Here is a 27,821-nt window from a genome sequence, read left to right as displayed (position 1 = left end):
CCAGAGGCATTAATGGGAAATTAAAATGGCACTTCATTTTGAGGTAATTCCAGTCACCAGTAAGAAAATATATCATTTTTTTAAAAAGAGAGATAGTACTGGAGGAGGTCAGCAAATACTCCGAGTCAACAGAAAAATGAATGAGTGGCTCCTAGATCAAATCAATCCAGAATTTGCACTAGAAGCAAAAATAAGGAAACTGAGGCTGTTACATGTCAGGCACACCATTAGAAGCCAAGACTCAATGGAGAAGACAAGGAGAAGAATAAGAGGAAGACCAGTTATGAGATGGTACAACAAATAGGATTTTGGTGAACATCAAGTAAAGTGTATGAGGAGACACGGGCCCATGGGATCATGTTCCCTAACCCTGACATAAGAACTCGTTTGATGACACAAGTATAAATTACTTTAAAAAATGAACAAAAATGAACAAGAAGTTTTATTAAGGGGAATGCTTTACAAAAGGTAATAAGATGCAATTATTTGAACAACAGTTTGCTTAACACTCTTAAATATACTTGGTTACCATCTTAATGGGTAAGAAAATCTTTGCCCATTAAATAAGCCCTCCACATCTTTCCATTAAAAAAAAAGGAAAAAAAAAAACCCAAATCTGGTCAAATTAAGGTGGCATTTATGCTTCACACATCCTCCCTAGGGACAAAATAGGCTGCTGGCTCCAATGTGTATAAGCACTTCTCCATTAGGATAGGCAAGGGAATCAGCAAGAAGATGGGAAAGCAATATGTAGCTCATCTTTCAGACAGAAATCTATCACAAAAAACACCAAAATACAGGCAAATGCAAATCAAAAGGAAACACAGCAAGTTTTCACCTGAAGATTCAATGCTTTGCCCCTTCTATTGTAAATGTGCATCCATCTAGCATCAAAAAGCGACAAATCACCAAAGTCTTGGATGGCCTGATCAGATCAGTAATAAAAACAACAGCCATTTCCTCTTCAGTCTCTCTGCCTCATGGTTCCTTCAGCCATAGGATCCCAGCTTTCAGAGGTCATGTGCACACCCCATTTTTTTCCTGTTTATAACTGAATGCCAAATCAGAAGTTATTTTACCCAGAAATTGGCAGGGGTGAGTAAGCATTCTGCCACTGACATACTCACTTCCAACTTCAATTAACAACCTACAATTGTGCCTTTTACAGGCTGTCAGTGTGATTAAAAAAAAAAACTTAAGTGCCCATGTTTGGAAGCCTTGGTAATCTGTCTTCAAACACAGCAATAGGAGGTTGCTAATTAAAAGTGAAAGTAAGAAGTACAACAGAGACCACTCACTCCCGCTTTTGCCAGACAATCCATAGTTTAAGCAACCCATGGGTGATCGTTACATGTAAGCCAACTCATTGTGCAACTTCTAAATTACTTTGCTTTTCTCACAGTCTAAAGAAATTTAAACTTCACTTACAACTTTAAGAGCATTTTATCACTGATGCTCCCCTCCCTCCACAATTTTAGTATATTTGGAAATATTCTGCCAAGGTGGAAATTCACACACCATTTTTGCCTGTTGCACATGATGAAAGCCAAGCTTTCCACAAAAAGGAAAAAGCAGGTGCATTTCCTGGACTATAACTGATTATAGTATGTCAACACTGCTACAACCATGCACAGTAGATTCTATTTTTTCATTTTTAAAAAATGGTAATCAAGATTCCAACCCAGCACAACTGGGTGGCTTTTTAGAAACCAACTACCCATAATTTACCAAAAATGCCTGATTCCCTTCAGTTTTGTTCCTAAGTCAGATAAGCTTGAGGGTGATCAGGTGTTGAAAATCATGGACTGAAAAGAAATTTCCAACTGAAATGCACTCAACTCTAACCCACCCCCATAACTTATTCATAGAAATCAAGGCTTGCAGATATAATCCTCAATTTGTAGAATGGAAAATAGTAAATTAAGGGCACAATCCTATGGTCTCCTAACACTGTCTGTGGGGGGGATATGATAGGCTGGAGTCCCAGGTCCAACGCTGGAAATGCCAGTGTGGCTCTTTCCACACTAGCTGCACTCGAAAGAGAGTCTTCCAGAATGGATAGAGAAGGGTATTTCCAGAGAGCAGAGGAGCAAGGGGTCACTATCCTCTAAGACAGTGATGGCAAACCTTTTGGAGACTGAGTGCCCAAACTGCAACCTAAAACCCACTTATTTATCACAAGTGCCAACACTGCAATAAAACCTGAATACTGAGGTTTTAGTTTACAAAAACAACTCACTGCCAGTCCAAGCATATGGCAGCGCACTGACTGGCCATGCGAAAGCTCGGACAAGTCGCAGCTAATGAGTTGCAGTTCATGACATCATCGCCTGGCGTTGCTACTCCTTTCTGAGCATGCGCATGGCCCCTATGTGCACTGTTATCTGACGCTCGGCTGCTGGGGTGATGCTGGGGCGACTTGTCTCGCATGTCAACAGAGAGGGCTCTGCATGCCCAGAGGCACTCGTGCCATAGTTTGCCACCACTGCTCTAAGGAATCCCAGCAGTGCCTCAGACTTTCCTCCTCACAAGGATGAGGAATACATTTAGATGAAAGAAACCATGCATTTATTCTGGAAGGCAAGAGGAATGAAGAGGCAATCCTTGTGTCTGTATTCCTCCTGCTTTCCACTGGATGCCCATAACCTTCCAAATTTGGAGGGCTATGGGCAGCCACACTGGATGGCACCAAAAAGCTTCCTTTTAAAGATGTTCCATGATGGATGCCTCTGTGTTCTCTTTAAGAAAGACCTATACACCTCCCATGACAATAAGAAGGTAAATGTTCTAGCAGATATAACTTGGATTTTACTTGTTATTTTATCCCATTTATTTTCTAAATATATTTGTATTCTCCATTTAGAGTGGCATTCGTGATGGATTCTATTAACATTCTCTTTAAAATAACAATTACAAGTTTAAAAAATAAACATCATATATTTTATCTCTGTGGATATACAATCCTGAACTGGTTCTTTGATTCTTTATTCATACACAAATTAGTAATTTTTTTCATCTGTGATTTTCCATCCATTCCAAATGCAATAAAAACTCAGAAGCACTCATTTGTAAAACAAATTTTACTGAAGTCAGGTTATGTCATATGAAACATTGTCTAACTACCAAGTCTAATTTTAAGTGAATAATAGTAGTATCATTTTTCCTCCAGTCATTTTCTTTATAGACACATGGAAACCATGACGTTCCAATCCAGGTTCACAGACTGAACAGCAAAGCTTCGCTGCCTTCCACATATGCCTAAATGGGAGGTGGGTTCCAACCTGGAAACAGCCGATCTCCTGAAACAAGAAAGTATTAAGAAACAGTAAGAGAGCTATGTTATAAATTAATAGATTTGTTTAAGTTACATGATTAACAATTATAATTGTTACTTACCAGATAGCAGGTGCCAGCATCAAGCTTTTCTTTGTATAAGAGAATTGCTTAATAGTGGCTACATTATCAATGCTGCATTGAGCTTGGATGCCACAGAATTTCAAGAACTTAGAACTTAATGTAGCCACTATTAACCCATTCACCAACTTCTTACCATCACAGGAAACACTCCACGGCAAAAAATAAAAAAGTTATCATAAAACATGTTTTCTACTAAAGATCATAGCTCATATACACATTTCAATAGTTTAATGACAAGGGAAATGAAACATTTAACTTCTTCACAAGTTTTTAGTATTTATACCTCCTATATCCCACCTTTTGTCTGCTTCCCACCCCCCATACATTCTTCCCATCCCCCAAATGAAAAACTTCCTTTTGTTGCTGCTTCTTCCCATTTCCACAACAAATGCTGTGCAGAGAATTTTAAATTATACAAAAGAGAATTTCAAAAGAATCTAAGAAGCCACAGTTTGCTTTTTATTTTCAAGTATGTCATTATTATATCTAGCACATTTTGGTAATATTCAATCTCTCTCACATGGTATTTTGAAAAAAATTATGATGCATAGAATAAATGCACTTGTTTCAATCCAAGCTATTTCTTGCAGTGCAAAGTGACTTACTGAGCATCCAGTTTTCAGCAAAACAGCCTCACCTTTCCTTGTTTAATGCTTCTGAAATTGCACAGGTGAGGGAAAGGGAAAGCAACTGGAACAGGGCCAAGTAAAAAGTAAGTGTAGTGGATAATTAAACCAGTTTTCTAAACCTGCTTTTCTTTACAAGAAGCAGTAGGGTTTAAGTTTTGGAGAATGGCCGCATTTGCACAGAACAGTAAGCCAAGATTCTGGTGAATGATGACTTAACATGAATTAGCTGCATGCTAATGTATGCAGTTCATTTGCTGCCAGCTGGCTTCTCCCAGGAGTGTGAGAGGCAAGGTTCTCTTAGTGTTATTGTATGCACCAGGTTTGTTGATCCCTTTGCTAGCCAGAATCATGAATGACAGGTTGTTTTTATCAAATCACGTTCAGTTTTTTAGCCACTCATACTAGCAGGAGAAAACAACAGGGAGTGAATGAACTACATATGCTAGTATGGTAGGCCAGAATTCATGAAAACCATGTTTTGCATGAATGTAGATAATGACTCAAGTGACCTAAGGTGGCTTATTTTGCTTCCCTAAAGCATGCTGATCTCAAGCCACCTAATTAACATAATTATTTTCACATGGCACAGGTTGTCACAACATCTGAACCTATCTGAGGGTGGCTGGCTGAGGTGCTGTGCACAACAACCTACACCCAGTGCAGGTAATTATGTTAATTAGGTGCTTTGTGACTGGCATAGCTGGGAATCAATCCCAGTGAACACCACTCCTACCTGCACTGCTGCCTCTCCCTCACTGGCTCACATGCTGCCCTGGCATGTTCTTGGCTGGCTGATGCTCCATGCAGCCCTCATCTGTTTATTAGACTAGCATGGTTGCTCTGTGGGAAGAACAGAGCAGCACCCCCCACTGGTGACACACTCCATGCCAGTGCACAAACATACCCAGCCACCCACACCTCCCCCTCCCTCACTGCACATGTGTCCAGTAACACCCCCCCCCCCCATGAGCCAAATTTGCACATACTTCTGGGGCAAACTGCCCCCAGCAGCTCACTGCATGGAGGGCAGCAGTGTGGGCCCTGGTACCAGGGATGGAGGAAGCACACCCAGCTGAGCACTTTCCCAAGGAAGCCTGTCTGGGTATCTGCCCAGGAAATGTTGCTGGCAGGCTATCGAGGGGGACAGCACCCAGGACTGTCAGGCGCAGGGTGGGAGCAAGAAAGAGGGTACAAGGGAATGCAGGAGCCCCAGGCTCCCTGGGTCACTCACCCTGGTGGTTCGGCCCTGCATGCTGCCCGTGCGCCACTCCAGTACAGGGCAGCAACCAGCCAGAAGTGCCATGCATTGCTGCCCTCATGGCCACTGCTCCTCCCTCCTGACATGTGCTCCCTGATGCATGGCCATCCCTTGCCACATTGATATGATTCCAGCTTTGCCACCCTATCAGCCCATCACCTCCCTCCAATCAAGATCATCCACCAATGCACCCCACTGCAATGAGTGACGGGAACATTAGCAAGGCCTCACACAACACAACTGGGATACTGGCAAACATCTCAGGCAATGGGGCAGTGATGAGGCAACAGGCCAGTAGGGTGGCCCTGGCAGCAAGGCTGGCACTGCAGCAAGATGGGGCAGCCAAGCACCAGGGAGCATGGTGGCAACTAATCAGCACCCTGTCTGCCAGCAGCTCAGCCAGTGCTAGGCAAGCAGGGCACTAAAAATTGGTTTCCAAACTCACTTTTGGAAAAAGGGAAGCCACAGAAAAATATTGTAACTGGGGTCACACATCACAGCAAGGAATGATGAATCATGAAAACTGTAGAAATGGGAGGGGTGGGGGGTGTTGTGTTTTTGGTGGGGTTCATGGTAACCAAAGGTGCCATGTTTCATCATTCTTTCTGGATTCACACATAACAAGAAGTCATTCCTGGCATGGCTTGTCACTGAGTGTGAACTCAGCTAATAACTGGATTGCCAGAACTAGCTTTTCTCAAGGTCTTTGGGCCCACTCAGTGGGATTGGCTCTTCAAAGAAAAGTATACAATCTCCACTGCACCCTCTTGTATATTTTTCTTTTAAGAGTCCTCTCATGGAACGTAGTAAAGGCAGTGTAGGAAAAGGTGGCTGCTGTCTGAGAAAGCCAAGTATGCAAGTAGCTGTTTGATGGTTGGAATCCGAATCACTGCTTTCTTAATTATAATAATTCCTGCTCTAGATATGGGCCCTTGCTGATCCATGGTTATGCTTAATCACTTAAATGTAAATTGGCTTACAATGCGGTTACCATAGGAATGTCATTTTCAAATTAAAAAATAACTTTGTTAGGAGAGTAAATACTACTCTCATGAACTTGAAATCTTTCTATGAATCAGAAATTAAATATTAACAGAAAATAATGTTGCGTAACTCCTCCTGGTATATATTACAATACTGTCACCATCTTCTCACAAGGTCATATTTAAGTCTAAGATGGAGCCACGCAGTCCCCTTTGCCATTCTCTGGCACAGAATTTCAGGGATGCAAGTGGCGACGAGGGAGAGAGAATCAGCAGAAACCCCCTCCCCACCTCTTCACCAGTAGGAGAATCCCATGCGTAGAACTCCACCAGAGAGAATGTATATACTGCTCTATATCTGACACAATACCTGAACAATAAGACCAAAGAAAGAATAAATGAGTAGAATAAAAATACTTTAAATTATATTTTCTGTGGCTAGTCAGTCAGGGGAAGTTTGTTTAAAAACTTAAGTCTTCAGATGCAGAGAACAAAATGTTGGTGTGCCCCGCTGACATCAAGCACACCCACGAATCCCCATGACTGGACACTGCAAAGAAGATATGTAAATGTGGGCAAGTTGACTTTTCTGGTACAGTGGTACCTGGGCTCACGAACTTAAATCTGTTCCAGGACTCTGGTTGTGACCCAAATTGGTCGTGAGCCAAGTTAAATTTCCCCATAAGGTTCAATGTGAATAAGGTTAATCCGCTCTGTAACTATTTTTTTTTAATCAGAAAAATGTGAAGCAAAGTGACAAAGAACAACAAAGATCGCGGCCATCTCCCCGCCCACCCCCCCAGCACGACCGTGATTGCGCCCATCATCCCTGCACGCACCCGTCATCCCGGCATGCTGTGGGGGGAGAGACAGGCACAATCAAGGGCACACTGGGGGGGGGGGGGGGAGATGGGCGTGAACACGGGTGCGCTTGGTGGGGGGAGACGAGCGCGATCGTGCTGGGGGGTGGATGGCCGAGACTGCAGTTGCACTCATGCAGGAAAGACGGCACAATCACAGGCGCACTCGTGCAGGAAAGACAGGCATGATCTCGGCCATCTCCTCCCCACCCCCAGCACGATTGTGACCATCTCTCCACTGGGGGGGGGGGGAAATGGCCGTGATCGCGGTCGCCACCCAATGCAGAGTTGGTGACCTGAGTCAAATTTTTTATGAAATTTTTGTTTGCGACCCGATTTGGTCATGAACTGAGGCATTCGTGAGCCAAGCTGCCACTGTATTTTAAGAAACCCCAGGTTTCATCAGAACACAATGTGGTGTCTAGTAAAGGATATTTTCAATGTTAATTTTCTTTCTTTGCATCTGAGAAGTATATGGAAGTAGCTATAATAATGAAATAAACTGATGAATTTTTATATTAACTATTACCACATACCATGGATTCATATTACAGCATATATGGTGTTCATACCAATACAAATTAGATTACAGAACATAGTGCTAGGGTGCATGTGGGGCTAGCCTAGCAAAAGATGAGTAGCTTACAGGGGTGGAAAATGTGCGACTCCTGCCCCCCTCTTTGCCTTAGGGTGTAAATATACATGATAATGAATCCATCATTAGGAACCTTTTGGGCTTTTACGTAATCAAAGGCATAGACATCAATATGTAGGGAGGAAAAATGTAATCTCCACAGCCATGAAAATGCTCTCTGACTGGAGCAACAATGAGGCTTAGAAAATAAGCACCCACTGCCCTGAAGCCATGCACTGCAGCCCCAACCGAAATTGGACCCTACTGTACCTTTAAATAAAGGTAAAAAATGTAATTCCAGTGAAATTACACTGAACAGCTGAAATTAGTTCAGGTGTTCCTGATTGTCTAGAGGCCCTACTCTCTGCAAACTATCAGCAACAGCTGGACTAATTTCAGCATGTTAGGTTGTCACAGTTGGGATGACGGGCGCAATCACCTGAGGTATCCCTTTTCTCCATCCCAAAGACCCAATTTATTACATTTTCATTTGTTTCAGCTTGAAGATCTTGGCATAGTGAATTGTGTTTTGCAGCCAGAGCTCTAGCTAATACAAATGATATTCCAAAGTTATACAAACAGGCTAAAAATGCTGAACCTTTTTACGTTTTAAGTCCAAATGACCCTCCTTTATGTAGGAATCCTAGGATGCTTTGAACAATGTCTCATCTCTATCTAACGTAGTAAAAGTTCCAAACTCAGATACTCCGTAGTCCCACACATTTCTTTGAATAAAAGCAATTAAAATGTCATTAACATCTACATACTACAGTGGAGAATTCAGACAAAAACTCCGCAAAGATTGACAGTACCATATAGTCAAGAAATCTCTTGCCTATAGGAAGTATCCGAAGATGGACCTTGGGCCTCTAAAGTCTTGGCCTTCATGCTAGTACTTCCCATCACCAGCGGAATATTCACTAGATTGTGTCACATCTTAAATTATGCCTTTGCTAATATAAGTCACAGCTACGGGTGAAAAAGAATTTAATATGCTTCGCTTTTAAACAGACTTTGAATTTTGTCATATATAGAACAGAACATTGTGATTTAAAAAACAAATGTGGGAGATAGTGAAACTCACACATGCGACAGCACTGTATTTAGCTTGTTTTCCAGCTGTTTGGAACTTCAGCTCCAAAAGACCCTGATAGCTTGGCCAATGGTCAAGAATGCCAGGAGTCCAAAGCAGCTGGAGAACAACTTCTATCCTCTCCTGCCTTAGCCCATGAAAGCTACGTTTTTTGCTTAGTTTTCCATATTTCAAATCACAGCAATACTGGTAGTTCAAGAACCATCACCTCTGTTTCCCAGAACATCTAATGGCCTTTGTAAGTTAAGCAATCTCATCTGGGACAATTTCCAAACATCAAGGATTTGTTACTACTAGATATTACGAGTACTGAGATGTTATATAACTTTTCCTTTTGTTGCCCATATGGCCACTATGGGCAATAAATGAAAAGTATTACATAGCTGCTTTCATGATCCCTTGTGGGGGAAAAACAGCTTGATGTGGACTGACAAAAAAAAAAAGCAAGAATACTCGTCTTTAACTATCTTGAACTGCTTGTCTATGTTTTGGAAACAGAAGACATTCAGGAAATAGTGTCATTATCTTCAACCTAACTTTCTGAGAATGGTTGTTTTAAAGTTTAAGCAGTATGCTCCCCCTTTGATATTCTGCTAACATAAACATTATGTAATCACAATGCAACAAATGTTATGGGTAGGTATACATAACTAAAGCAGAGATGGGAAACTTGTGACTCTCCAGATGTTTTGAATGACACATCTTTAGCCCTAGCCAGCACTGACAATGATAACATTTAGTAGTTGCAAGCAAAACATCTGGAGGACCACAAGTTGCTTTACCGTGCTGGCACTAAAGGAAGAAGTAGCAAAAATATTTTATGCATATTTTACAAAACATGACTGTGTAGTGCTTAAGGTACTAGAATGAGACCAAGGAGATTCAGGTTTTAGTCCTCACTCAGCCATAAAGCACACTGGGTAACTGTGCCTGTAGTTGACTCTAAGCCTAATGTATCTCACAGGATTGTTATGAGGATAAGTTTGAGAGAAGTATATAAGCTGCCCTGAATTCCTTGAAGGAAACAAGGTGGGATACAAAGATAATTAATGAATAAAATCAAGGTAAGGGTAAAATAAATGAAAAACTGAAGAGCTAGGAACTATGTCAGCATCGAGCAGGGTACAATTATATAGAATCCAATCAAATACATGATCTAACCAGCATGGGTAGTTGACTAGTACCACAGGTTAGAGAGAGAAAATGTATGTATGTACACCTATACAAGAGTGGCTACTGAACCTCTTTGAACCTGAGGGCCAAATTTTACTTTGGAGTAGATCTCAAGGGGCTGTATTCCAATAACAGGCAGGGTCTAAGGGCACAAGGGATAGGGTCAGATAAGGAGGAATACAATACATACAAAACATGAGCATATTTTATCTTGAAACTCTTACTGTCGGGAAGGGGCTGAAGGGTGCGGGAGGCATGTCAATCTTTCAAAATGGGTTCCACTGCTTAAAAGCTGCAAAACCACTAAACAACTGGGGGCCAGGGAAAAGGGGCATGGCCATCTGAGGACCTCTTCAGGGGACCTGGGCCAAAGGTTTTACACCCTGCTATAGAGGCACAATAGCTTCTTACAGGAAAATGGCTATTTAATAGTCTCTAAAAATCCTTTGAATCAGTTGCACATTACAGAAACTATCTTACTGTAGGTGTTCTTTCACAGATGACTGAACTTGCTATGACTATACATCACCACAGGCTGCTAGTCAATAGGTAAAACCCATACCTGTTGGATCTTGCATTCGCTGGTACTCTTTAGAGTAATGTAGCACCCCTACTGTTTTCTTGCATTGTTTGACTCTTTTGGACTTAATCTGTAACAATGGCCTTATTGGCCTCTTCTGATTTTCCCATTCTACAATTCTAAGGTTTTCTCCTCCTTCCATCTGAAATGTGTGTGTCTTTATGCACATGCATGTACACACAGTTCTAACCACACAGCTCCAATCACTTGAGGCCATTCCACACATCTGATTGAGTTGGGTAATAGTACTGGCCACAATAACACACACACACACACACACACACAGGCCACCTATAACTGCCGAGGCTTTCCTAGGTGGCTTACAGTACATAAAACATATTAAACAAAGTAAAACACATTAAATAATTAAAACAAATTAAAGCAATATAAAAAGAGCCACAGCATTCAGTTTAAGTGTTAAAAAATTTCCTTAAAAAACTTTCAAATCTTTGTGTCCTTAAGACTTTGTAGTGTAATTATCTTTTTGAGATGGCCTTCCAGTTGTAGGTCTTGACCTTTTCCATCAAGCAATGAAGTATTTCTTTACATTGCTTCTTACATTCTCCAAATATTTTGCCCTTACAAAGGCCATTTTGTCTACACTGGTTTGGATTTGAAGTGCTTGTTCCAATATTTTAGCCCAAGCCCCATCCATTACTTTTACTAAAAATTGTTATTCATTACGTTTCTATACTGTTCATCTTGCAAATGATACCAGGATGGTATACAATCATGAACAACTACATTTGGCCTCTAAATTTATTTATTTATTTAAAGCTTTTCTGTCCCATCCCCTACAAAACGTCTCGGGACGGCTTACAATAAATAAGGCTACAACCGGGAACATTCCGTGTCCTCTTCAAGGGCTACTGCTAAAATTCTTGTGGTTTAGAGAGAGCTGAAAGCCCAAGAAGTCACCTAAATAGCAAAAATAACTGATAGCATATATTAAGACCTGTAGTTCTGCAAACAACCAACTGTTCAGCTGTCTGCTAGCTCTTTAGGGAACTCAGCCTACTGGAATGATTGCTCTAGAGAGAATGGCAACCAACGCAGTATACATGTCAAGCAGTACCCAATGTTACCACTATGCCTCTGCTTCTTGTAGTCAGTCAGCAGGATCCACCGTTAATGCAACAGAAGAGCAACCACAAAAACTAACCAAAACGCTTGTTTCTAGAATGGAGCAGGTCAGCAGAGTTCCCTTCTGCTAGCTTCACTGATCTCTCCCATTCCCAAAATACGTGTTTCTGCTCATTTGCACTTGCTGTAGAACACAACTGTGCTAACTGTAAGGTTGTGTCTGTGCATGGGTTACACCACATACAGACCACGGAATTTATGTTCTTTATGGAGAGAATCATCTTGGCTTTCATTTGTATTAACCCTTCTCTAAAACTTTATTTTTGCATATATGAACAGAACAGGTGCTACCCAGAGATGCCAGTGCTAATAAAAATGACTTTTTTAAAAAGAATTTGACATTTGGGTCTTTCTTAAAAATTTAAATCAGATTTTTAAATAAAAGAATAAATATCTCTCTCATTTTCCAAATATAATTTTAATATGTAAAATAAATCTGATCATAAACATTCTAACCTATACTAAAGGTCTTATTAAAAAGGAACATTTCTGTCATATTCCTATATACTGACTCAAACAGAGTCAACTTGTCATTGTTTCTTCTTGTAAAAACTAATTACCAGTGCCTACTTTTTAAAAGTTCTGTTTTTTGGCATGCCTCAGCCAGAAGTATGCAGACACTGGCAGAGGACATGTTTGCAGGCAGGAGTTTTCGGGCTGAATCCTTGCCATCTCTAGCTAGGAAATTAACATTGCCCAAACCCTGTAGAGCTACTGTCAGTCAGAGATGACAACACCGGGCTATATGGAACAGTGGTCTGACTCAGTGTATGACCACCTCCTATGTTTCTCTGACTGAAATCACACATAGAAAGACAAAGCCTAGATAGGATTCCTGTTCTGTGGTTATGTGGTGGTAGAGCTTGACCATGCAAGGCAGAGCAGTTAAGACAGAGAGAAAAGATAGGCAAGTATAGTCAGAGTCAAAGTGATAAGGAACAGTGGAGAACCTTAAGCAGGTATGACATTATAGTACAGACAGAACTCCCAGTTCCTATATTCCCCCACATTTCTGGCAAAGAAAAATATCTGCGGCTTCTTGAAAGAGGAGATCCTGTCTGGGTATATACCCTTCTCGGTGTTCTAAACTACTGTACTACATTGCAAATGAACATGTTTTAGTGACCAGATTTGTACCACTGTGTAAGAAATATGAGAGCAATCACTGGCAAACTGTTGTGCAATCAATAATTTGAATCAGGGTTCTCTCGTGCTAACCAGACCTACATTTTAAGTGCTCACTGACTGCCCTTTCCCACAGAGGTCCTCACTTTGCTCCCTCTTTCACATGAGTCAGTAGGCCATAACACTTCTGCATAGAAGCCTAGAATCCCATATAGTACTACCACCATTGATCAAATGTTTAGATCTTTTCTAACTTAAATTCCATTTTTTATTTTCAAAAAATTAAGAGACAAATTTATCTCATTTTAAAAATAAAAAATAAAGCAAAATTTCCCATTTTAAAAGTTGTGAGTTTAAGGATGTCAGAAAGTAACAGAAGAAATGCAAAGCAACTTTTGAGTCAGGGAGGAATGAGAATGGGACCCCAGAAGGTTTCTTCCTCCTCCTGAAAGAAACTAAAGTCACATATACATATGTAAAAGTCAGATCCAGTAAAAATCTTGAATTTGGCTTTTAAATTCTGGAATTACACATGCACAACACCAACCACCACCAAATCATAGATTTCCTCTGACCCCCATGGAATGACCCATAGCAATCACAGATGCAAATGAATAAACCCATTGCATGGATACTGCAACGGACCAGGAATCACAAGGTCAAGTCGTCCTCAAGCTCTGGCTGTAGGAACCCAAGCAGTTGGGTATGGAAAAAAAAGGGTGAAATAGAAGCCTCCCTGAAAGGGGCTCAAATCAGTAAAGGTAGGCTAGCCCAGCCCAGCTAGAGGAGAGGGAAACTTCATCAGCAACAGCTGGAGCTCATCAAGAGCAGACTATTAAATTCTGGGATGTAGCAGGAGGAAAGAGGGTGGAGAAGAGGAGCTGGAAGGAAGAGAGGAAATTGCTGTGTACCATGACAGAATAAAGCAGATGATCCTTTCTGCACCTTCCTGTCCTGGTTTCCTTTGGGAAGGACTTGGTGGGGGGAAGAGAAGACTGCAGGTGTAGAAGTAGGGAAGTAGCCTCAAGCACAGGGAGACTGGGGAAGCCTCTCTCACAGAAACAGACAAGCCTTGCTACAAGGAGTGCCACCAAAAAGGCAAGTACCCCTAGACTGGCTGGGCTTCAGTGTGGTAACTAGAGACAAAGACATACACATAAGGACTATCTGGGTTTACCTTTAGTTTCTTGTAAATATAGAGGTTATGGAAGAGGATGGGTTCAATGTACCTCTCCATGCGAATATTCAGAAACCTTCCAGCAAAAAAACTTTCCACCATCAAAGCATAGGTCATCCCTGGGTTCACAGATGTAGTCTATGATTTTGTACTGGTTTTGTTGGCGATCCATGTAAAAACCATGAAGATCATTGTTTTCTGCCAGCATGCACTGACAAGCATATATGTGACTTTTGCTATGTAATCTACAGATATCAGTGCAAGCTTTGATTTCACGGGGGGGGGGGGTTAAAAATCAGACAGATTCAAGAGGTTCCATTGCAGATCTACAAAGTTCAACTTTTACCCAGATCCCATGAAACAACAGAAAGAGGGGACAAGTGTATTCTATTCCTACTTCTTAATCCAAAGGAACAGAGTCTATACATCCAGATGTTCAAAGGAGAGAGAGTTTCCAATCATCCAGATCTTGATACTTACATGAGGGAAATCTGACTTAAGGGCGGTAAGCTCAAGTTGACCTATAATATTTGAATTCCTCACATGTGAACAAGATAGAACAATTCCCCATAAATCACTAGCAGAGAGAAGAACTCTTCCCACTAAGTTGAGGTAAAGATCACTTACTGCCAGGCAGTCACAGTCAACTCCTTAAAGAGTCCTGATATGCTTGTTTCCAAGTTGCACAAAGTTCACATCCTGACCTAGGAGAGATGTCAGTCTCTCATAGTCCCCAATGCCACCTTTCATCAGTTCTTTTGTTTTTGCAACTGCTAGCTAGCACCCTTTAGTAGTCAGGAACAAGCCTGGCAGATTACCCTTTCCAGTGCAGAAATAGCAGGAAGGGGAGTTAAATGACTGTTTATCCAGTCAGATCTACTGAACTGCCTGAAAGAGAAGAGGGCAAGAAATTACAGGTAGTCCCTGGGTTACAAAAATCCAGGTTACAGGCAACCCATATTTACAAACAAGCAAACCTGGAAATCCTGCCTTGTCCTTGAGTGGCAGTGGAAGCCTTTGGCCATCAGGCAGTGAGAGGGAAGCAGCATGTGGCAAAGGAAGGGAGGAAAAAGTGGTACCAGAGAGCTGCAAAGTCAGTGCCCCACCCTCCAGCAGCACAATCAAACCCTGACTCTACAGCATAAGGTCCAACCTCTCCAATGCCAGTCCCTTCTCCATCATCAACTAATTAATGTTACATTTAATATTAGCTCAAGAAGCATTAACCTTAAATAAACTTTTTACTATTTTTTCCTTTCTATCTGCACTGCTATAAAAACTGTACCATATACCAACACACATACATAGAGATTCTCTCTCTTCAGTTCCTGTAGTTGTTATTATTGTATTATTATCATTATTAAAATGTTGTACTGTATTTAATATATTTCAGAGTATATGGAAGTGTTTAAGTATTTTATATGCTTTTTATACACATGATCTGACTTACATAAAAATTCGACTTAAGGATGTTCTTAGGAACTGAACTTGTCCCATAACCCAGGGACTACCTGTAACCCGAGCACTGACGTATCAGTACTTGCAGGTCCTATGCAGTCCCTTTACTTATTTATTTACAATATTTTTACCCTGTGCTTAACAAACGCCTCAGGACAGCCCTTTGACTTACAAAACTATACACTGCTCAAAGTTGCTAAACACCTTTTTATTTCAACGTCCTTTTAGTACTTGATTTTTCTACTTTGCACTCATTAATGGGACGGTATACAAAAGCTTTAAATAGATAGATAGACTTTAATTTGGCTGTTAGTGTTAGATGGTCTGTTTTTATTATTATTTTGCAGGAAGTGTTTATTGCTTATTTAAAACTTTTGGCAAGCTACTTCGTAAGCCAACTGAAAGGAGGGATGGTATTTATCTGTTAACAGACTGTTATTGCCACAATCACAAAGACAATGAAATTTGCTGCTTCCTTTGCATAATCACAACTAGCTACTTTAAGGAGGGATCACTTACGGTACCTAAATTTGGGCTACCATCCAAATTGGTCAGTGGACAATTTAGTTATTTGACCAGTAGCCCCTTACGTTTTGTTGGATTCTTTTCAAGAAGGCATCCTGAACTTTAGGGCAGCTACTCAGTGACACAAGGACCTAATGAAAATAGAAGACATCTGGAAAGCCCAAATTCAGGAGATTGCACATGGCTCTTTGGGCCTCTACCTTTGTATCAGTCCCAAGTGGAATTTACGCAACAAAGGCAACTTAAAATACAACATATTGTATATTCTGTGTTCATAAATCCATGCCATCATGCAAACTTGATGCAAAGAGGGTTCCCTTTAAAAAACAGTGAATGTTTTCAAGAATCTGGATACTACAGTGCAGCTTCATTCCTGAACTATGTTCTATGGTCATGGCCTGGTAAATTGGTCCTTCTATCGCCAGAAGTTTGGAAATACTACTACAAGTTGCATTATTGCTGGCACATGTGAACTTTTCTATCATGAATCGCCAACATTTTTACATATCTAACTGACCATTGCTGTAGCTTACTTCAGCCATCAACCATTTTAGCTAATATATCGATGAGATCAGAAAGAAAGTAAAGAATCCAGCATCCACTGGAGTGGTCATAGCCCAATAACAAATTGACCATATTAAAGGGACATAAGAGAAATCACTGAGTCTCTCCTTTCTTTCACTCATTATCCCTTCAGCATACATATCACCATTAGATTGAGCTTTTAACAGAAATACATCTTCCAAATTCCAAACAGTCTATCAAACACTTAGAATACACAGTAATTTGGAGAAACCCAACCACACACAATCAGTTGAAACTCAGTTGCATGACCTTTGCAGTTACTCTAAATATCTTCTTTACTAGCACTAACAGTACAGAACAGCTTTACATAAGGTTCCAGGATACAGAAATACCTGTGTCACATCTTCTGAATTATGATGCAAAACAAGAGCATGTGAAATCTGACACAATTCTTATAATGCCATTACAGCAAGCCACAGTAATGGGTATCAAGGGACTCTTCTGAATCACCACACCAAGCTTGTCTACACAAAATAAAACTATTAAAGAACTGGCATCTCTTCACTATACCAATCCTTCCTTTTACAAGATTTATTAACAGACCTGCTTTCATTTCCCATACAGGACACTTTTTGATCTGGAGTCAGATGGTACCTCATGTTTTATATATGTAAATGTGCTCCAACTTGTGTGTGTAATGCCCCAAAGGCATCTTTGGTGAACGCAAAGGTCCTTGATCACAACTACAGTCTCTGTCTCAAGGGTAGATCGATGGTCTCGCTAACCTGCCTAACCTTCAAGCGTGACTAGGCTAGAGTGATTTCTAGAGCTAGGAAGACATAACACTCATGTACAGTGTTTAATATTAGATGGTGAGAGTGGTTTCTCTTGTTTTATTACTTTTTTGTGAACAGCCCAGAGGGTTTCTGCTATTGGATGGTACAGAAATGTAATAATAAATAAAATAAACAAGCTATCATGAAAGCTCCACACATAGTTCTACCCCTTTCTTTACAAGCAAAAGATGCAGGGAACGATCTAAGGGATCACAATTTATATGTGTGGTAGAGGATGATTACTTAATAGTTATCGTATGTAACCCCAGTGTGCATGTCATACACCAGGAGCTCATACCTACAGAGGATCCCCAAACTTACAAAAGGCTTCAAAGTTTATGGACTAGCAAAAAAACTCACCAGTGCTAAAACATCATGATGTGTCCACCTGCTAGAACCCAGTTCACCAAAAAGACCCCAGGAGTCTCTCCCTGACATCCAGAGGAGGCTGCATTACCATCTTCAGACTTTGACAATTTGGGCCACAGAGGCACTAGCATGTTCCAGCTACTTCCACATCATCACAGACTGAAATTGTTAGAATATATCAAGCCCCTTTAAGAGACCAAGTCAGTTTAACCTTCAGCCCTACCTGAAGTTTTCCATGGTACTGATCTCCTTCTGTCTTGCTTCCTGAAAAAACTGACCCCGCCCCCCCAATCAAGATCTGATCTACAGCAGAACTCTACAACTTGGAGCATCATAATCACCAGAACCCATGCATTAAAATGGTACAACATATGACCCAAAAATATGATTTCTTTCTGAAGTGAAGAAAATTTTGCGGTAGGACCCATGTTTTCTAGCATGACATTTCATACTACAGAAACACCTCAACCTTTTCCTTGTTTTTAAGCTGGCAGATGAAGCTAACATTTTCAAATAAGACAGTAAGCAGATAGAACATCTAGCCTATACCCAACATTCACTCATAGTGATTTTACTATTACTTAGCTTTTGCAGTCCTACTGAAGAACCTATTTAAAGAAAAAGCTACCATTAAAGCTGCTCAAAATAAAGAATAATCTATAATGGAATCCATAAAACAATATTGCTACTAACATTTCTGCCTGCTATGCAAGATGTCAAATTTGGCTATAGTAGTGAACTCCAATATGCCCTTACCAGGGAGTAACTTCAATTGAAATCGACTTATGTCTGAGTACATATGGATAACACCTCACTGTAAGAGAGACTTCATATCAAGAGAAAAGAGAAATAATCATCTGGAGAAGTAATCATCCAGACAAATATTGCCAAAGGGGATCTAAACTTAATCTGAGGTTTCAAACTTACTGTTTTTTAGCCACTAGGTAAAAGTGCTAAATTGAGGTTTACTTTTGTCCTCCTGATATGCTTTGGAAATTAATGCTTTTGCGCTTTCTTCTCACCTCTTACCTTTGCTGTGTTTGTGGCCTAAAAACTAGCTTGCAATAGCGTGGTTATATTATTACCTATAAAAGTAACATAAGTCTTTTAGAATAATGGGTGGGTAACACTTCCAAATGTCACAACAGTAAAAAGTTTGTCTTAAGTGCAAGAAGAGCATATGAAAGGTGGTCTTTTTTGTGCAGTCTCACAGTATGATTGTATATTGAAAAGGAATAATACTTTAAGACAAAGGTAAAGTACCTGTGGCCCTCCAGATGTTGTGGGTGTCCAACTACCATCAGCCCCAGTCAGCATGGCCAATGGTCAGCAACTATGAGACCTGTAGTCTAACAATATCTGGAAAGCCATAGGTACCCCATTACTGCTTTAATGAAATACTGCAGAAGAAATAATAGGAAGTCATTAGAGAAGACAGAGGAAATGAAAAGGTATGATCACTAAAATATTTATACATTCCAAATGAAACTAAAAGGCAACTGGGAGGTAGAATTATCTTTTAATGACGTCTGATTTGAACCATGCTCACTTCTCAGGCATTTAGCACTACTGGCATTTGTATTTATTTGACAATAAATCAAACTTTGTTTGAAAACTTTGTTTTCACCTCAAAGTTATAGTCAAAGAAGCTAACCAAAGTCAAAATACAGTTGTAAAACAGTAAGTCTCAATAAGTCAATTCAAGAGAGCAAGAAATGCAATACGGAACCGCAGTCAAAAAATGGAAAGCTTCCTTGGAACCAAACAGTCTGAGTTGCATGCCTAACCAAAAGAAGTGAGAGAACCGGACTCCCTTTCCACAGGGAGGCATCCTACAATCTAAAAACTGCGAGAAAGAAGGCCCTCCCACTCGTGCCTACCTGCTGTACAAATGACAGCAATGGGACACAGAAAAGGAAGGGCCTTTCTTGCTGATTTTAACAATAGGGCAAGGTCATACTTGAGAAAAATGTTGCAAAAATATCCTGGTTTTGAGCCCTGAAGGGCTTTATGAAATACAATAAACTAGGACTGAATCCAGAAACAGATAGAAACATCTTAATTGGCTGCCTAATTAGAACTGAGGCAGATAAGTGAACAAAATCAAACAGGTAGGAGTGACAAACAACAGATTGACACCGTTAGGAAGCTACAACAATGCTCATTACAAGTCAAATAGGAGGTGCTTTTAGCACTCAGAAATCAAGTATTTTCTATTCCACCAAAATAATCCAGTGCATTTTCATTTATCTTATCACAAGGCATCTGCTGCTGGTAACTTACTCAGCCAATAAACTTATTTCAGAATTGGGTGACTCTCAACAAGAACTTTATCAATCTTTGCTTTCTTCTTTTATTATTCCCGCTTTCACTGTCTGCCAAACAAGGCAAAGCAGACCAAGATATGTAAGAAAACCCAAGTCTTTCTTTGAGAAATCTTCCTCCTGATGGACAAAATGCAAAGCATTTCACCCTTCTAGACCATGGGATGGCAATAAAGAAATGTTATTAGTTTCCTGTACAGATAACAAAACCACATAACAAATATTTCTTTAAAAATGCGTAAGAAATTCAAGTAGTGCTATGTTAAGAGAGAATATTTCATGCCCTCTGAATTAAAAGAACAAACCTCCTCAAAACACAGCCTAAATATTTATTACAGTAAAAATCATTTCAATGTAAATGGGAAAGAACAAATCTAGATGACTGTAGCGCCCTTAAAGAATGCTGCCACCCAACAGGGTAAGGACATTTGTAGAACTCATACTTAGTAACATGTTAGTCTCCAGCACTGCATATACAACTTAAAGATATAGTGACGGGGTGCATTTCTACAGGTGCAATCAGAAAATTGATGCCAAGTGAATGTATTCCAACTATATGCTGCAGAAATATTTTTTAGGTGCCAGCCAAAGACTAAGTGACTAGGCATCTGAAATTCTCCATCTCTATATAAAAAACTTATTGTTCGCCTTACAAAACACAAAGATCCTTTCCACAGAGTTGCAAAAGCTGATCCCTACAACTCTGCACACAAGTTTCCCTCAGTAAGTAGCACAATTAGTATTATATCACACATTTTAAGAAAGTATTTAGAATTACAAAGTGCTCTCTGCCACATCTAACACAAATAAGTCAGTTTAACATTTTTAAATACATTTTAATAAAAAGGGAAAACAATGTGCAAATTTTCCATAACGACCACATGCACCACAGTACTTAAAAACAGAAGTGTACAAAAAACATAACCACTTATGCAACCAATTCAACTGCAGAAGCAACTTGACAACAGGAATTTCATAGGTACCACACAGAGTCCTCAAAAAAAGTGCGCTCTTGGTGAGAAAAATATAAATATATATGTAAGTAGAAAAGAAAATCCACAGAAGAGTTGGGAGACTCATTTAATCTGCCCTTCATCCTACAGGACCTCTCTTCCCTTCATCTCATGAATGGCTAATACCACATAGTTGAGTTATGGACAGTAATGCACTCTATCAAAGAAATATGACCCATGCCCATTTTTAATGCTTTCAATGGAATGACAGACTAAGCAAACCTCACAAGAAATATGAGACACCATCATTTACATTTCTCAATACATTCTTCCTAAAAGCTTCTGATATGCTAGATCTGGAACATGGTAATTTTCCAAACATAGGAGGGCCTGCCTTTTCTTACTGCTGTGATGAGTTGAATTTTCTACTCAACAGGATTTATTTGCATGTATATCCGTCTCGTTAAAAAGGCTGTATCTAAAAGTGAATCACTGAATTTGGACCAAAGAAATAAACAATGGAACACTCTCTTTAACAGGTCTACCTCTTCATCTACTCTGGCAACAACATCAACAACATATCCCCTGACACCATATATAGCATCACCTGTTACGAATGTCCTTCACAAGCTATCAGATAAGTGACAGAAATTGGATATTTAAAACAGAAACAAACTGTTGCTGGAAGTATTTTAACCTCTGTGACATCAAGGTAACAATAAAGTTTCAAGGGTCAAGTCCTTTAAGCCATGCATTCTGTATCCAACTTATGAATAAAGATAGACAAAACGATGGAATACCTAGTTAGCATTTTCACTTTACTACTTCCATCCAATTATTTGAATGAAAGCACATGAACAGCTAGCTGATATCTTACAATTTCGTGCAGGTTGTTCCCTAGATCCCATGCAGGAAGCTAAGCTAAAAATAGATGAACTCTTATGAGATAAGCAAATACTTTCAGAAAAAAATGGGAACTCCAGAATGCCAATATCCTATTAAGAAGCAAGGGTAGATTTATTAGTTTCTTTTCAAAATTATTTGAGGCAAAAAGAGAGGATTTGTCCCAATAAAGGTGAAATCATTTCAGTGGAGGACAAGAATTCAGTTTACTGTACAAAGGTGATTCAAGCAAGATACATCAACTTCAGATTACACTCTGTACCTCTCCCTGATAACAAGGCAAAGAGATAGTGTTTTCCTGAAAGGTCATCAGCAACCATACTAAAAGGGAAACATTATCTCAAAACCCAAATGACAGACAACTGATAGCAGGCTACAGACAGCAACAAATGGTACCAAAACCTTACAAGCAGCACACAGTGAGTGTTCAGTGAATCCAATAGAGAAGACACATTATAATATTAACACAGCGACATCAATGATAGTTTGCCTTGTTCAGTTCTCAATCATTCATTGAAAGGTGATGCTGCAGTGCAAAACAAGACCCTAGGTTTTCAAATTATTTCCTATACTGAGAACGGTAACAATAATTCTGTGGAATTTCATAATTAATCAGTAGACCCTATTGTACTGATGACTTTGCCAATGTAACCAGATACACGGATAAATCCGTCACTTGTACATCTAAATGTTCTGGAGAAGTGCATGAATGGTGCTTCTAAAACACAATGGGGCATTTTGCAAAATGAAAACAAAACAGTAACTGGTTAGCTACATCAGTCTGAACTTTCAGAAGATGAAACGTTAACCATATTTCCTTAAAAAAGGAGGGTAGTTGGTGGGTGGCTGGGTTTTTAACAATAAATCAAAAAAACGAATCTCCCATGATAGCTAAAGCACACAGAGAAACACACTAAAGTCACTGAACAGACTGAAGCTGGACCTGGTGTATCTGAGTTTGCAAACATCTAAAACATTCTAACATTGAATGTTGGTCCACATGAAAGCAAGGGGTACAGCAAAATGCCCCCATGCTTGACAGTAAAACTGGTGCCCGTTTTTTCCTCACCTCTCTTAACAATCCAGTTCACATGTTAACTGAACAACAAATTAAGTTAAATCTGGATTGTTTGACCCTGAAAAAATGCTGATTGTCCAGGTTCAGATGTCACACTCACAACCTATGAAGAGGGCAATCAGAGATTGTGTACAGGAAGCAGATGTGAGGAACATGCTAGAGGAAACTTGCTTGCTGTCACCCAACAGTTTGAGGTTCAGAAACCCACAAGTTGTCATGTGCGAATGGGCTTAAAGGCTATTACTTGCTGGAAAAGATACAGATGTAGCAGGACTTAGCATACTAGCACAAGAGCTGAGTAAAACAGTTACTTACTCAATAAGTAACTAAACCAAACTACCTGACTGATATAAACTAATAGTTCAGTATATATTACTTCTGTAATGTCTAGTAAAGGCCATACTGGTATAAAAATTTAAATTTAACAAAAATACTATTTAACAAAAATATTTCCTTGAACTATTCTCCCAGAGTTTAATAGTGTTTCTTCAGTAAACCATAGCTTCTTTTTAGAATTGAGTTAAAATTAATTGCCAGTTTTGAAGCACAATTTCAATCACCTGAGCCTCATTTTAAAAAGCCTGTGTTTTGATAATTTGGCACTCTTAAAGCACCAAAGCACAAACTGTAGAACTGTGAGGAAACTTGTAGGTGGCTGTCAGGTCACTGGAAATAAAGGCTAAAGCATAAATGAAGATGAAAAGACAGAGAAATTGTCTCCAGGTTACAGATGGTCAGTCTAATTAGCATGTTTCATGTTTGGCAGACTGAACGAAAACTGAACAGTATCTCGTTCTTGACATTTACACTACAACCAGAGGGCTTGCAATGGTTGGCAGACAAGGAAAACAGATACCATGGCACCAGTTGTGTGTTATCTAACACTTAAAAGCAGTGTGGAAAAGTTAAAGTTCTACTGCTCCTTTATCAGAGATGTTGCAGAGCAGAAGACTTTACTATTTTCTAAGCCCGAGCTTCTTTTGGAATTGTTCCAAGACCTTCCTTCCTGGGCAGGTTTCCAGCTGAAGGAAACCTATTCCATCATTTTGGATCGTAACTCTTTAAAGAGAATCATAAATATTGCTTTGTATTTGCTTTTCAAGCTTCTCAGTGTAATGGGTTATTGAAATAAATGAAAAATTACATGGGGAAACCTAGCTACAGCTATGGGTTAAGCTCCAGACCAACCAGTGGAACAGCAACTATGAAATCAGGTATTCTTGTGTTTCTATTTCAAATCAAGGTCTGAAATTCAGTCATGATTTTGAGAATCTACAGAACATATTAGTCAGGTTGAGTTGAATACAAAGTGTCATATTATTGCAGCACTGTACTGCTTATATATTTTTTGTTTCCTCTCCTGGTGGCTAAGTTGATTTTTAAAAGGGGCTGGGCCCTTTTCAAACCTTGCACAATAACATTTATGTAGATGTGTTTAGAATTAATATTCCAAAACAGCAAATGAATTAAAGATTAATGCTGAAACTAAGCTGATATTGGTTTGATCTGTGCCTGCATAGAAGACAGTTAGGAGTCCCCAAGGAAGAGAAAAACAAATAGTAAAACTAGTTTTCAGTAATTACCTGAGTCTGAAACACTGAATCTCATTTTGCTGACATTACATAAGACTGGGCTGTTCGTCAGCAAACAAGCGCAAGTTTCAAAAGGCTGATATGCTGTATCTTAGCCCAGCCACAATTAAAATGAATAACTATGTATCTGATAGACATTTGAAGATGTTAGATTTGCGGAGAAAAACCTTCATTTCATCTCTCAAATCACTGGGTATATCTTACATTATTAATCTGTTTATTAGGACTTCTAAATGGCACAGTGTTTCTGGCTGTCCTGGTTTGTATATATCACTGGTCATCCACCAATGAACTAACAGCCATTGCCAATCACTGATTTCCAATTACCTCTGCATGCCCCCTGGCCAAGTCCCATTGCAGAAATCCATTCATGTGTTGCTGTTAATCCCATTAATTTAGACAAAAATATTTGCTACTTCAAGAATAACCAAAAACTGTAAGTAAGAGCTTAAATTGGATATGAAAGATTGTCTGATAACATACATGAATTGTTCATGCAAAACAGTCAAGAATTTTGGTAGTTTCTATAGTATGGAAACCAGGAAGCTTACATAAAATTTGGAATCTCAAGTATGTGTCAAAATTAATCATTTTTACCTATAAAACCCAATAAAAATCTAGCTCATATTATTGTTTATAGTTAATATGAGCAACTCTGTATTCTAAGAAAATTTGAAGACATTCAGATTAACCAGGTGCATTCATAACAGGCCAGACCTTTTCTATGCAGCTCCAACTTGCATAAGGGCAACATGAATACAAAGGAAACAGACGACAAAGCCCCGTACATAGCCACCAGATAAAAGCACATGGACAAATGAGGCATGCAAACAGGATTTTTCATTCAGAGTTGCATAGAAGTGCTTAGCCCATGGAAACATAAGGTAGGGATGTGTATTCAAAGATATCACCATTTTGCTTAGAAGAAGTACAGGGGAAGAAAGTGAAACATCTGAGATTAGCAGCTCAGCTCCTGTCACTTGAAATCCACCATATACACAAACTCACAAGGACAACCAGCAGAACTGGGAACGCTTTTCTTAACTACTACACTTTGAATCCATCAAGCCTGCAAAGCATGCACAACTTGAATGGGCAAGACTGGTCAGGGGGGAAAAAGAGCTCTTTCAGTGAAACATTAAACCTCTCCAGATTCTGGAATGTATCAGCATATTAGCTGCCATGTTATGCATTTTGGAATAAAGCCTTCCTTTGAACCTTCGTTTTAAAAGAGTTACTAGGCGTCCACCCGCCCCACAAAAATATTCTTCTAGCAGCATTTTCGACCGAAGTTTAAAGCAACCTGGTTGGCTTCCATGCAGGCGATGGCCTCTTCCAAGAGGGAAAACTCCACGCAGATATAGCCATAGTTGTAACCTGGGGACAGCATTTAAATACAGACGGGATTTGCGTTAGTGCCAGAAAGCCATATTTTTGGTACCCAAATCCCCCCTTTCCCTCAGCACACACCCAGCTACCACCACCCTATGCTTCCCACAGAATGAAATAAAAGCAATATTTGATTCTCTTTATAACTGGACTCAAACTCAAGCTTTGGTAGAACTTTATCACAAGCCTATAATATTCTTTACTGCTTCTAAATCTATACAATAATGTAAATCATTAAGGCTTCCATCAAAAATGACCAGTGGTGTCATGGACACATTCTCATAAAAATTAAAGAGATGACCACTCCAGAAATAAATATTAAAGAAGCACAGTATCCATTTCAAAACATCCAGGCAGAGTCTGCTTTCAACAGCAATACTTAAATACATATTGAATTAGGAAACCAAGGGTTTTATCTGGTTGTATATTACTTTTGGACTGCAACATTATTCAAGCCTGGGAAGCTTCTTTATTCCAAGTGTAGAATAACATCAAAAGTTTTCAACCTTTAGAATGTTGGCTTATAAATGAAGCTTATGCAGTTCCAAAACAAAGAAAAGGATTAATATGACTATCCTAAATCACTATTATTCCTATCTTTAAAAGTAGTCCAGGATAATGGAAAACAATCACTGAAAGTCTTTTATAAGCTTATCCTGAAGCAATGATTATCTAATCATTTTGCATTAAGAATCTTTAGTAGTAAAGAAAACTATTTTAAGAAGGCATGGACCCATCTGCCTGAAATGGAGGTCAGCAGGGCACATAAAAATGTCCTTACCTCAAATTTATCAAGGATTCATAATCATCTAAATTAAAACCAAGGTTTGTTCAGGGGAAGATGTATCACTTAAGCAAGGAACAGTGTGCAAAGTTTCCATGGCTGAAACTGCAAGAACTGGTTTGCATTGGTAGAATTCATAACAAAACCAAAAGAAACACTGTGTGTTGATTAACTCCTCGGATGCCTCCATCTTCAAACCATAAGCACCATGTATCTGTTCTATGGTACATGGAACTGGCACTGGAAGTATCACAAATTAATCACGTACTCTGTACTTTTTGGCATTGCAGCTATCACAAATTAAAAGACCTTTCAGAGCAAATACTATAACACCAAGTAGTGGTTACCCCTGATGAGTCCAACTGAGGTTTGCATGGTCTTTTAAAACACCAGAAACTTTAAGAAACATGCTAACATTTAATTGTTTATCTGAGTTCATCAAGCAGTACCTGCCTTCATGCAACATTAAATCACTGTAGTGATTTCTGTCAAACATGTTTACAATGCCTTAGTCTCCTGAACTTTCGGAACAGAATTGCTTGTTTCTGGTACTACCAACATGAGGATGCTACCAAGAACGGTACTCTAATGACACCCTCTTTATATATAATTTGTAGCAACCTTTACTCATACTGGGATGTCATGTACATTTCTGGGTCCCTATCCCTATTCTAAATTATTGGCTGCTGCTGGCACAGGAGGGAAATAACATGACTACATACTGCTATGCGTTTACAGGGGAAAGAGATCATGCCAGTTTCAGCAGCACCCCAAGTTGCACTTCAGCCTAACAGATTGCTCCAATTTGTTTACTGGAGATGCAATATCCATATCAGAACAATAAAGCACCATGTAACTGGACAGTGAGCTGTAATCAATTCAACAGTGTTATTAACATACATTGAAGTCAAAACTACAAAGTATTTATCAGTCCAACTGTATACAAAATCCCCATGCTGACATAACTTGTTTGTAAGAAGTAGTCCTTGCCCCTCTGCATCCTCCTCCCAGCC

The 27,821-nt window shown here is 39.5% G+C and overlaps 1 protein-coding gene across 3 annotated transcripts in view; it reads right to left on the bottom strand.

The window, feature by feature from the left end:
* Positions 1-27,821, bottom strand: part of RBM6 (RNA binding motif protein 6) — a 90,541-nt gene that overhangs the window by 30,949 nt on the left and 31,771 nt on the right. For all 3 annotated transcript variants that reach the window (XM_044451098.1, XM_044451097.1, XM_044451099.1), the window contains exon 6: positions 25,939-26,012. In XM_044451098.1, coding sequence (XP_044307033.1) covers positions 25,939-26,012 — 74 coding nt within the window. The remainder of the gene's footprint in view (positions 1-25,938; positions 26,013-27,821) is intronic.

This window comes from Varanus komodoensis, unplaced genomic scaffold, assembly GCF_004798865.1.
Source record: "Varanus komodoensis strain SLA01 unplaced genomic scaffold, ASM479886v1 scaffold6_2, whole genome shotgun sequence".
Lineage (NCBI taxonomy): Eukaryota > Metazoa > Chordata > Lepidosauria > Squamata > Varanidae > Varanus > Varanus komodoensis.
Note: the sequence above shows the minus strand (reverse complement) of the source record. Positions and strands in the feature narration are given on the sequence as shown.